The sequence below is a fragment of the Nothoprocta perdicaria genome, unplaced genomic scaffold (assembly GCF_003342845.1).
Source record: "Nothoprocta perdicaria isolate Ctin4 unplaced genomic scaffold, notPer1 scaffold_355, whole genome shotgun sequence".
Classification (NCBI taxonomy): Eukaryota; Metazoa; Chordata; class Aves; order Tinamiformes; family Tinamidae; genus Nothoprocta; species Nothoprocta perdicaria.
Genome location: NW_020455594.1, coordinates 285,292 through 298,284, shown reverse-complemented (window position 1 = coordinate 298,284; position 12,993 = coordinate 285,292). Strand labels below are relative to the sequence as shown.

General features: G+C 45.0%; 1 protein-coding gene across 1 annotated transcript in view; it reads left to right on the top strand.

The window, feature by feature from the left end:
• The window catches only part of LAMC1 (laminin subunit gamma 1), a gene marked incomplete at its 5' end in the record, with an annotated part of 64,148 nt that extends 60,701 nt beyond the window's left edge, over positions 1 to 3,447 (top strand). Inside the window, 3 exons of the mRNA XM_026044251.1 lie at positions 62 to 220; positions 743 to 842; positions 1,152 to 3,447. Coding sequence (XP_025900036.1) covers positions 62 to 220; positions 743 to 842; positions 1,152 to 1,408 — 516 coding nt within the window. The remainder of the gene's footprint in view (positions 1 to 61; positions 221 to 742; positions 843 to 1,151) is intronic.
• Between the last annotated feature and the right edge of the window lie 9,546 nt (positions 3,448 to 12,993).

Genomic DNA, 12,993 nt, shown 5'->3' with positions numbered 1-12,993 from the left:
GTTGAAGAATGCTCTGCACTTTGGCCATCCTCTTTGATCCTCTCCCCTGTGTTGGCTGTAGAATGCTGCTGCTGCCAAAGCCGATGCCGACAAGACCTTCTCTGATGTGACTGGACTGGCCAGAGAAGTGGATGACATGATGAAGCAACTGCAAGATGCGGAAAAAGAGCTGAAGCGGAAGCAGGATGATGCCGATCAGGACATGATGATGGCGGGCATGGTATGTAATCCTGGCGGCTTGCTGCAGTAGTGAGAGGATACTCACTTCCTACTGTCCTGAARGTGAATTTTTTTTTTCCAGCTACCTCCTTGCAAAGACAGCACTCGTTCTGGTTACCATTCTCTCTCTTTTAGAGTTTAAGTGGGTAGAACACTTGAGACTAGAAAAGACTCTGATAGCAGTGCTCCTATACTAAAGCTGCACTTGGAGACTTTTTTTTTTTAATATATCACTTTCCTTTTTTTCTGAACCAAAATCTGTTTGAAGCCATGCTGATTTTACCCTGATTTTCTGCAAAATCCTGCCCGGTTATCAAGGAATCACATCCCTCCTTACAGAAAACTGATCAATTTTAAGTTGTCTTTTTTCAGCTGAACTGTGACAGAGATCTCTCTGTGGGAGTGCTAACAGAGAGGCTTGTACAAGACGTCACTGATTTGGCAGATAGGTGAAGAGGAGAGGAAAGGCAAGGCTTTCATAATGCTTACTGCATTTATTGTGTACTCAAAATTTTTGTTTTAGGCATCACAGGCAGCCCAGGAGGCAGAAGACAATGCAAGAAAAGCTAAGAACTCTGTAAATAGTTTGCTTGCTGTTATTAACGGCCTTCTGGATCAGCTAGGTAAGACTGCTGCACTTTGTCCTTACTTCCTGAATAATTGTGCCTTGGAGTATTACTGCAGCTGACTTAGCATGATTGCTTTGCTGTGGGTGTTTGCAAGCAATCAGATTGCTCTTGGCACAGTGGATTTCATGATTGGTGTTGAGATGTACTGAAGGTGTCCGCCATTCAGTCCTGGTCTTTAGTGCAAGCCCGATCCATTGGAGGTCAGCTCTTTTATCTGTATCTTGGTCTTTCTGTTGTATAAACACCTGAAAACAGTGTCAAAGGCTTTTTAATGGTCTTTACTATTCACTTCTGTCTTTCCAGGGCAACTGGAGACAGTGGACTTGAACAAACTGAATGAAATTGAGGGTACCTTGAACAGTGCCAAAGATCAGATGAAAGATAGCGACCTGGACCAGAAAGTGTCTTTCCTTGAGAGAGAAGCCAGGAAGCAAGACGATGCCATACAGGCCTACAACAGGGACATTGAGGAAATCCTGAAAGACATTAGCAACCTGGAAGACATCAAGAAGACCTTGCCATCTGGCTGTTTTAACACCCCGTCCATTGAGAAACCCTAAGGGTGCACTGGGGGTGGGGGGACTTCCCCCAGTGACTGGTGGAGCAATTCTTTGGCTATGGAGTGCCTTAACACACGTTACCTTCTTCAAATCCCCAGCTCTTTGCTGCTCACAGTCACTATTTTCTTTCCAAATCAGGATAAGGTGAAACATTTTAAAAGAGAAGCAAATTAAATATCCGTCTTTGGGCATCAAAGGGGTTTTTTATATAAATTGTCTTCCTGAGCACTCCTCCTTTGCCCCTTTCTCAGACACAATTTCCCTTTGATAGCACAAGGATGAAAGATGTCCTGGACTCTTTATATGGTGGTTCAGAAATAACCATGTGAGCTGTATTCAACAAGCCAAAACTAACTCTGCTTTCCTTTCTCCTTCCCTCAACTGTAAAATTCTTGGTTCCAGAGCTCTCTGTTCTATGAAAGAAGGGGACTGGCTACCAAAGTATTACTGTAATGGCCAGTATAGATAGCTGCAGTCATTCAGATCCCTTTTCCCCAACTTCTAACCCTGTGAATTTTTTGTTGTTGTTAACTAGTGGCCAATCAAAACCATTGGTAGCCTTTTACAAACTGATTTTAAGCCTCTTTCTGAAATGCTTTCCKTAATGGTGCATTGCTCTGAGAAAGATGTGGCCTCTGAGAGGAGCTTTTTGAGAAGATGGGRGTAATAGTGGGGTGATAAAACTTGACAGCACCACTCTTGGCCTGTGGAGCAGAAATGCTGTGTCCGGTCTACAAGCAGCTACCTGTCAGGTAGTCCAAGCTGAGAGGTCTGGAAGTGATCAACTGAGTTCCCATCTGTAGGTGTTGCCATGGGATTGCCAGAAGATCTTTCTAGGATAGAAATGTCTGACAGTTTATTATTGTAGCAGCAAAAGCCTTGTAAGCAAAAGAAATTAAAAAGCCACCATCCAGAGAGCTCTCCCAGATGGTCTGAACCTTAAGCTGAATATCTTCTGGTGTGGAAAAGAGTTTGAAAAGAGAAATCTTGTTCCTGGAGGAGGAGGATAGTAGCTTTTTGTATTTTCTGGTATTCACCTTGTCTTTTGTCTGTTCTTAACCTGATGGAAAGAGCCAAAGTTTACTAGTGCCTTCCTTTCTTTTTAGCTGCAGCTCACTTGGTCATCTTAAACACTGCAGCACAGAGAGTTCAGGCCTTGCTCTGGTGGCAATTCTGCACTCGCAGTACTTCACACAGCTACTACTGCCTCCCTGTAGAGTTCCTCTCCAGTTAGTGTCTTCCATTCCCAGCTACTTAATCTTCTTGTTGGGACGGAGTGTGGGGAGGCTTTCGCTCCTCCCTTTAACCCTCATCTGAGAAGGGAGCATCCTCTACAGTTTCCTCATTGATTCTGGTTGGACATCCCCATCTCTCTCCTCTTTGAGATTCAGTATATATCTTATACTTAAACACTATGCAACTTTGTACGTTTGCGTAGCGGGGAAGAAATTATTATCTGACACACACTGGTGCTATTAATTATTTCAAAGTTATATTTTTTGTGTGAATGTGATATTTTTTTTTCGTTTTTTTATCATGATTATTAGAGTGAGGAAGTCTCTCTTGTGTGTGTGTATGTGTATATGTGTGTGTGTGTAAATATACTCAGCCATATTTCCAGAGTGGCACAGCCTATCCTCCTCTACGTGCTTTCCCCTGTAAGCATCACAACATGTGTAACATATTTTTCCTGTCTGTTACTCTTTGGGAGCCTGGCATTCCCCTTGCCTGGGCACCCTTTCCTCCCCCATGTTCTCAGTATCTCTCTTGTGTGGTATTAGTGATAACCAGTTTGCCTGTTTTTACAGTCAGGTGATGAGACGCTTCCTGGCCCTCCTTCCAAAGCCAGTCCCGGCAGCTGTAGCTCCCAGGAACCAGCTCTGTGTGTGTTGGTTTAGGGAAGTACCCTTGTGTTGATGTGCTGGGATGAAGGGGGGTGGCTGTGGCTCCGCAGCAGGACTATGCGGAGCCGTAGCGCTATTCTGGAGGATAGACCAAATGTTAAGGTGATTTGAGAACTGAGCTTGGAATCAATACCACTGTGCAAGGAATGAGAACTTAGCGGGAGGCCTACAGCATCCTCGGAAACAGTGCTGCTAGACAGAGGTGGGGAGCGTTTCCAACATCTCTCTTGTGCCTGTTTTCCTAGAGTTCTTTGCAGTTTACCAAAAACTGCTTGGGATTTGCCCCTACCTGTGAACACGCATAGTTCCACCCTTGGAGGAGAGTTTACTTGTGCTCGCCCACCCTCGTGGGACTTCTGCATCAGTATTTGCTGGCTGGCTGCTCTGGTCACGTGGCTGTCTCCTAACCATGTCACCTCTCTGCCAAGGCTGTGGGAAGAGCAGATGCAAAGATGCACGCATGCCCTGGCTGACCTCAGGCCTAAGATTTCTTGCTTTTTTCCTCCCCTCTTTTTTGTCTTCTTAAGCTGTTTTTAACAGAATTTTATTTTTAAATAAAAAAAAGCTTTATAAGCAATCTCTTAATCACTACTGCATTACAACCATTATTCATTGTATAAGTCCAGTTATTTCTTTACGTAATGTGATGATGAGACAGCTGCTGATGGAGTGCTGAGTGTCACAGAGAACATGTGACAGTTTCTTCATCACTTTATTCTTGACTGTGGCCCCCTCAGTATGTGCCTTCACTTCAGCTTTTTGCCTTAATCTGTGGTCTTGCTGTCTGGGGCGATGAACAAAATGCAACACTTGCAGTTTTTATGTATAAAACAGTATTTCTTATTTATAATAAAGTCTGAATATTTGTAACCCCTTACACTTTGGGATTCTTTGGAGTCTTGTTTTCTGTGGAACTCGACACTGGTTCCTGACACTGTGTTTCCATCTCAGTTGTAAGACTTGTCTTGTCTTCAGTTAATCCGATGGGTTTGGATGCAGTTCTTCTGGAGTTATTTTATTTGACAYTTTTTAGGAAGAAAATCTAAAGGGGCTGTTCTGTCCCTCCTGGATGAGAAAGAATAAATGCTGCTTCCCACAAAGGACCTTGGAGGATTCCTTTATCCAGGGAATCTTTGTGACCTTCTTCCACTTAGGTTTGGTGCCCTCCTGAGCCAAGTCCTTCCTTCCCTCCTCTGGAAGAAACTGGGGGATGAGAGGGAGAAAGAAGTAATTTGTAAATTCATGCAATTGGTTGCAAAAGATCATAGTAATTATGATTTCTCTTCATGTTCTTCTGTGGCTAATAATCCAATTAATTTTTTGCTGCTCTTTTTTTTTTTCTAGTGCTTAAAGAGAATATGTTATTACTGCTGATGCTATTGGATTTGAGCTGTCCTCAAAAGAATTGGAGAATTTGAAGGTGTGTTTTGTTACACTGAAAGTGTAAAATCCTGATTCTTCAGCTGAACACACTGAAGAGCAGGGGGCCCCTGAGGTGAAAGGACTGTGTATTTCTGAAAGAGAAAAAGCCCTCAAACCCCAAATGAAAAGGCTTAATTATTTTTCTAGTAAAACATGGAATGAATCTGGATACTCTCTTCTATTGGTCCCTTCTGCCAAGGCAGGTTTCTCACTTGAGCAAGTTTTAGTGCCAGGGCAAATTATTATGATAGACTATGCAGTTTTGAAATCAAACTAATGTCCTGTAGTTGCAGGCTGGGTTTCTTTTTATTTTCCTCACCTGAGGAGAATGCATCTAACTTGCACCATAGCTAATCCCTTTTTAATTGTTGTTCCCATTTTTTTTTTTAATTAAGAGTTTTTCTGACTTTAGTTGTAGGCACAGTYCATACTTAGACTAAACCTCACCCCTGCCGGGCTGTAGAACTGCAGTGCACTCAAGACATGGAAATGCATCAATGACAGAGTTGYTTATGAGTTTGCATTAAAGATTACTTTTTTTTCCCCCCTCTTGTTTCTAGAGGATTTTCTCGCTGTCCAGGTTAAACCTCCATCATTTTCCATGTGCTCCTTGGAGAGCTGAGGASACTCACAGCAGGCAAGGGACTACTAGAAAGCAGTTGGCAGTAGCAAGGAAGTGAGCAGAGAGGCAGCAGTTACTGGCCAGGGTGTTTGCAGCTGAGGTAAACTTGGTGGTTGATGTGGGGGTGCTTATCCCTGCAAAGTGCAAAGAGACCCTCAAGAAAGGGATTTTGRGGCCTTGATGGGCTACCACAGAGGTTGATGCTCAGAGGACCTGCTCTTCTGCAGCTGGTTGAGCTGGATTCCCTCTGACTTTTGGTGGAGCATATGAGGTATCATCAGGAGTTTGTCATCCATGGAAGTGACTGCCAAAGGAGATGGGTTCAGTACATTTAGGTGTGTGAGAGGACAGAGCAGGGAAGACTGGCAGTGTTATGTGCTCCCCAGGTACAGCCAGTGATTGCTGGATCCATGTGTTTCTGATTAGCTGCTGGACTGATACCTCCTCAGCATTCCTCTGTCCTACAAAATGTCAGGAATGCCATCCAAAAATGTCCCCAGCATCCCCCTGGAGCCACAAGGGCAGGATGCGGCAGCAGAGGGAGGAATGCAGCGGAGAGGAAGCGCAATCGTGCCTTATCTCCCTGCATGCTGTGGGCATGCGCCTCCTGTTCCCTCCCCACGGGCAGGGCAGAGGTGAGGCAGGGCCAGACGTGACTCTGCTTCCTTGCTCAGCCGTGGCTGTCGGCTGCCTCCTGCCTCACCTGCTCCCTATGGCTGCCCACCCAGGGCTGCTCCTCACTGATCTGCCGCAGCCCTGGGGCTAGGGAATTCTGCTTCACCCAGAGCCTGCAGAAARACAGCCCTGAGGCTGTTGGTTTTGGTAGGAAGTAGTCAAGGTCTCGCTCCTTAAGAGGGCATTTTAATCGGAGCCTGCCYGTTTCCCTGCCCTGTAATTCAGGGGGAATTTTTAGCAAAGAGTCACAGGTTGATTCTTGCATCCTGAGGTACTGCTTTCCTAAGGCAAGGGATATGGGAGGGTGGGAGAGCCTAGCTATGGTAGCTACTAACTTAGCAATATTATCCTGYCTGCTAGCTCCAGGAACAAAGTGGAGGTGCTGAGACCTTGCTTACGAAGCTGTGAATGCTGCTGGCAGAATCCTCAGTTTTAGTAATGTTCTGTACTCATTTTCTGCTTGTTTCAGTCCTGTGGGAGCAGCGAGGCAGCCTGCTCTGGTGAGTGAGAACAAGGTCTTGGGAGCCTCGCAAAGTCTGTGGCTTAATTAGCTCTGCGCCCAATTGTTTTGTTTGGCCTTGGCGAAGCAGGGGATTTCTGTGCTCATAAACAAGGTCCAGCATTAAAACACTCAAAATCAGGCACATTTTCTCTGTCTTCCTAGCTGTTCGGCTATGATATAGAAGGATATCAAAAAACGAATATAAAAGCACTTCAAACGCTAAAGGACAACATCTTATCAAGCTCTTTTCTCTCTGAACAGGAGGATTTTAAAGTATGAATTTATAATATTGCTGTGTGCTTTATTTATAAAATATATAAACTGAGTCATCTTGAGGGAATATTTTATTTGGGAAATATGTCCAAACTGACTTGGTAAAGATGGCTCTATATGTTGGCCCTGAATCTGCTTTGAGAAATCCAAAGCAAAGGCAGAGACTGAGGTCTGTGCTTTATCACTGGGCTATCTGTTCTGCAATAGCAGCAGCACAGGATCCCGGTTTTTCTTATCGAGGAAGTCCAAGATGACAGGAGTAAAGGTCTGTTGCTAGACTAGAAGAAAATTCCTAATTTTCTCATTCCTTAATCATGTACACAAACACATCTTGTAATATAACAGTAGCTGAAAAAAMAACAGATTCAAGATAAAGCAATACTCAGTAAACACTAAAGGAGAAACAAGACCATCAACAGCAGTAGTCCAGGGACCAGCATTTGAAGAGAGGCATTGCAGTTCAGAAAGTCCCTCAAGGAGACAGATTTGCAGAGACTTAGGTCTCTGTAAGGAGCAAACGAAGATTTGAGCACCCACTGTGGGCAGACAGACTGCATAACTGTTGGATAGTTCTTGCCTTTATCCTGGTATTGCTTGTCTACCATGAACAGCTAAAGCAGTTTTGTATCCTGGTCACATCAGCTGAAGCAGTGCTATGCTTAGGCATCTTCCAACATCTATCGATTGCTACTGGCAAACGTTAGCTAAATTCAGACTATTTTGTGGATTTAGGCTATCTTCAGAAAGTTTAATTTTCAATTATGACCATGTCCAAAAGATTTAAGTATTTCAGCCTCTCCTGTGGGTTTCCTCCGGGACTAATTCTAGTTTCTGTAGCTCTCATACAAAAAAATAAGCGTAGGATGCTCTGAGAAAGATACCCTTTATGTTGCAGATTGAAGAGGAAGGACAGAGTCGGGTTCTCCACTGACAATGCTGATGAATGCTGCTGGGTTTCATGCCTTTGTATACCAACCATTGCCTGTGCTCTAAAAGGTAGAATTTCAGTTACCCATATTTTTGAGTCCATTTCTAAACAAGCAAATCACAATGATGGGCCAGAATGAGCAACACTTACATGGGGCAGCAGGCATCTGTATGTTCTGGATCAAGACTGTCTAGTCTGGTCCTATAAAAATGAATCTGGGTAGTCTCACACACACAGGAATACAGCTCTGAGAGGTGAGCTTGAGAATGATGGTAAGAATGACGAGGAAAGACTAAGCAAAGTAAATATGCAGAAATGACTAGAGGGGAAGGATGTGTCAGTGCCCTGTTTGTAGAAGCGAAGTGAGAAGGGGATGATAACAGCAAAGCAGAAGGAATAAAGTGGGGGATCCTGGAAAGGGCAATAGGCAGCTCTTGGGGAAACCTTCCTGTCTGTGATAGATGGTCTCCAAGGAAGAAATTATTAAAGAATTCGTGTTGTGCAGAAAAAAGTCTGGGTAGGGTCCTAGAGAACTGCTGTAATAACCTCACTGCTGAGCAACAGAAGGAAGAAAGTTGCCTGTGTGTCCTCCAGACAGAGGGAAGCGGTAGAGGTGTTTGCTGTGCAGAAAATTTTCTGTCATTTACATCAGAGTAAATCAAATGGGTTTTGTCAGAGGACCAAGCAGACTTGCAGAGGAACAAGAACTCTGTCAAACTAGTAGGAACACTGTGTTTTGTCTCCATTGAGAGAGAAGAAAAACATCAGATAATATTGGATGCTAAAAAAAATCAACGTGCTATCAGCAGATTAGTGAAGCTGATTTCCTTCTTGTGAGCTATATTAAGATCCAGGAATGAAAGGAAAAAAAATCTGTTTATAAAAGATAGCCAAATCAATCAGCAGAGGGAGGTAAACTTGGCAAAGGGAGTTTTAAAAATGTAGTGAATTCAGGCTGGTTCACTCATGAAGTCACCACAGTGCTGCTCCCAGCAAGGAGCTGCAGACTAAAACTGTGAGTCAGCTCAAGGTGTAGGATTGCRTGGAGACTGTTGTTGCACCCTTGTACTCAACAAGGTTTCAGAAGGAGACCTGCATATTGATTAGCCCAAACTACCACATGGGTCAGTCTGTTGATCCTGAAACAAGCAGCATGTTAGCACAATTTTGTCTGTGGGCTGAGTCYAGTCCCTCGTGAACAAAGTCACCCAACACATAACTGATCTTGGATTTGGTATAGATTTATTAGACACCTTTATTTCATTGGAAGATGTTGAGATTCATGGATCACTGGATTTCCCTTTTCGCTTTTTGGAGCCTTGATGGTTTTTAGGGGAGATGCAGTGAAGTAGCACTGGCCCCATACTTTCCTGTGATTGGTTTGGGGCCTGCTTTGCAGGTCCAGTGGAAGTGCTAGTATCTCACTAACTACATGTTTGGCTATGTGCAGGGACAAGGAGGACCCGTGTTTCTAGATCCATCTCTTTACATGTGGAAGTGATCATGGCTGTTCCGAGCAAAATGGTACTGCCCTTTTGGTCTCAGGTGGCTTATTCACCTCCCTTGAGACCAAATGCTAACGAGCCTGGTGCTCTGAGCCTGTGAGCCTGATTCTGGCCCTGCCAACAAGTCCATGCAATGTTCCATGTCCTTTTTCTAGCGGAGAAACTGTTGTGCCAGGCCAAGGGCACAATTAAATGGTTGGTTTTTTTACTAGTCTTATGTCTACATTGGTGGATTTCCTGAACACTATTAGTTTATCTTCAGAATATTTCAGAATATTTCAGAATATTTAAGGTTGGAAGGGACCTCTACAGATCATCTAGTCCAACCTTCCTGCTCAAGCAGGCACACCTAGAGCATCTTATAACTCCTGCTAGGATTTTAATCTGAATAAGTGGTCAGTCTGTCCTTCACAGTTTTTTTGCATCCTCAAAGGCCCCCTGGTCTGTGTCCAGTTGCATGAAGAACCCCTCATTCGTTATGTTCAGTCATGGCCCTTAACTTTGGCATGTGAAGAGACTGTGGTGAGCCGCAGAGGAGACCGTGTCCACCCTCCTCACAGTGTCCTTCCTGCAGGTAAGCTGCCTGCGTGTCCGGCAGTTGCATGGCTGGCTCTTGGAAGAAGCGACCTCAGGGGGAAGGAAGCAGGTGCCGCGCAGCAGCTTCCTTTGGGTTTGGGGGCAGCTGCTTTGTGGCCAGTCCCTGCAGGCCACTGTGGGAGGAGACGCCAGGCGCTGCGCCTGCCTCGTGGCTGGCAATGYCTCCCTGAGGCGAGCGGTGATTCCCGGCGGGCCTGGAGGGCGCGGGTGCCGCTGCGGGTGTGTATTTGCGCGCCTGTCTGCTTTCCATGGGCTGGGCTCTCCTTATTCACCAGGTGAGTCAGAGCGAGGCACAGGCGCTCTTCCTGTTGGGAGTGACTCAGGTGGAGGAGCTGATAAAACCACCGGAATAAAGAAAGCGAAGCGAGCGGCGCGCGGCCGCAAGCCTCCCCTGCAGGCCGCCTGCACCGGGCACCTCGCACTTCCCGAGTGCCTGCGCGGGCAGCTCCTGGCCCCGCAAATGGCTCTCTGCTTGCTTGTGGTTCTGAGCTGCCTCAGCACGGCTCTTCTCCTGYCCCCTGCAGCCCTGAGCACCAACGGGAAAGGTGAGGCTTGGAGAGCGCGGATAGTTCTGCTTTTGTGTGGAAAGCCGATTCTGCAGGCAGCTTCCTTCCAACTCTGTGCTGGTGCAAGAGAGTCCAGGAGACCCTGAGCCTTGTGGGGCGCTGTCCTAGGCAGCTTGCTCCCCTCCTTAGCTTGGGATTAAAATGGGACCTTTCGATGCYTCTCTTCTGATTTCCTCTGGAGATGAATATCTCCTGAGCACTTATGGCTCAGTTTTTACTGGCTTCCCCTTTAAATAACATTTTTCTTTATGTGTAATTGCTTGATTACTTTCTGATTAAAGCCTTGCTACTTGAGTGGGATTTGGAAGTGAACATGAGAATTGCAATGGGAAAGATTTGTTTATTTGTACTGCTTATAACCAAAGCGTTTACTAGACCAGGCTGAGAACTGGAAAGGGCTGGCATCCRCTTCATGGTAGCAACATGCACGAGAGCTCGTGGTCTGTGAAATCCCTTGGGACTTGTGGACTGGCTCTTGCACCGAGCTCCTGCAGCACCCTGCGTGTGTACATGGTGGGGGAGATGGCGAGTAACTCTTGGCAGACAGGATGAGCATTTGTTGTTTTAAATCAGGAAGGTATTTTGGTGTGCGCCATGCACGTGTGTTTGGCTGGCAAGTTGTAAGAGAAAGCACAATGTGGTTATGTGTGTATGTGCAGCTGAGTGATATTTCAGTCTTTGTGTTCTAGTCATACTTGCAGGTAGTCTGTAAGAGAATATACTTGACCAGGATCAGATATTTGTATTTCTTATATGCTGAGTAAATTCTATTTGGTGGGTAAAACTGCTGTTTTGTAGTAGGTGGTTGTATGTACTGCAAAATGAAATACATTCACTGTGTTAGCTGGGTTTGCACTAGGTCCTTCTCATCAGTTTCCATTTTGGTGCGATGTAACAAAACAGAAAAAAACAAAACAAACAAACAAAAAAAAACTGCTGGATGAGTGGGTTTCTTTAAGCAGGTTTGATTTATTTTGCATGCTAATTGGATAGTTATTATAGGAGCCTTAATTGCACGGAAGCTTTAACATACTGATGTAGTTCATTTTTTCTCCCCTTCTTGGCAGCAAAAAAAAAAAAAAAAAAGAAAAACAGTATAGGCAACTGCTGCTTTTCTATAGCTTTTTGAAGCTATTTCTGTGATCATATAGAAGTGACAATTGATAACAAGTCATACTAATGAGCCTACTTCTAACCTCTGTTTTGTGCTGGCTACACAGGAAGAGTTAATCTTTAACATTATCATTTCTTGATTTTCCAAACTAGACATGTGCTTACAATTAACACATTTTAACTCACCTTTGCTTGCAACCGAACTGCATCAATCAGATTGTGTAATAATTTGCTCTCGCTTAGTTGCGGAGAAGATGGTGCTTGTGCTGTGAACTGCTCACCAAGCCGCTTCCTCATGAACGTGCACGTTTGCCAGGGTCTGCACGTGTGCCTGCCAGCTTGTCTACTGCCTTTCCTGCCCTGGGCACATTGAGCTCTGCATCGTAACGCGGAGCATTTCGTCAAATCCATTCCTTTCAGACCTCGTTTCCTATTTTTTTAGATTTTTACAAGATAGTAATTGAGGTCAGGACCTGCTGGTCTCTTCTCACTGCCTTTCTCTAGCTAGAGTTTGCATCAACACAGCAAGCAAATGTATTTTGTGGGTGGAAATTTGGAGAGTCTTGTCTTGCTGAGTGCGAGCCCTGGATCTTCATCCTGACATACACTGAGGGGTTCCAGCTGCAGAGTTCCCTTCTGGAGTCTGTTCTTCACTGCAGCTGGAGAATGGAATTGCCCTAAGGTAGGACCTTAGGGGGTACCTGACTGGAAAATGGATCCTTTCCTCACTCAGCCCCCTTCCCTGCAGCTCCTGAATGCTCCATCTCATTAGTGATTGTAGCACTTAACCCTTTTTAAAGATTAAGCTGCTTTAGCTCTCAGGTTTGCAGGAGAAGACCAGCAATAGGAGCAAGTTGTATAGGGGGGGCTATAGGTGAGGCAGCCTCACCTAATCTGCAGCAGCATCTGAAATGTTAGCGAGACCTGAATCCAGTGCCCAGGCTGCAGAGTTGGCTCTTAACGGGCTTCAGCCTTAAAGCAGCACCTGAAAGWCTTCTGCTCCCTGCGGGGCTGGAATCTTGACTGTAATTCTGTAACCCAGTAAAACTGTCCAGATTATACAGGACCATCAGATGATATGTGGGTGGGATTAAAGAGCTTTAATTGAGGGGGTGGATGCCACACTTTAAAGGTGCGTTGAATTCCTTGAGAAAATTCTGTGTTCCTCTTAGGGGCGATTTTTCTTCTTCTCTGTGCACTTTAGTCAGTAGTGCCATTGAGAAAAATAGTCATTGAGGTTCTAGGCTTTGGTTTTCTTCCAGCTTTTTTTTTTTTTTTTTTTTTTTTTTTTCCTCTTCCCGTAAAGGGCAGAACTTCTGCAGCTGCAAATCTCTTCTTTCTAGCAGTCTGGGATGGAAGAACAACCTCTGCAGCTGGATCAGTCTCCTGGTAGCATGGCTGTAGGGAAATATGTTTGCTGGAGCTGGAAAATCTCCAACCCTGTTTACTGGTATATGAGGTCATCTTTCTTGGCTCTT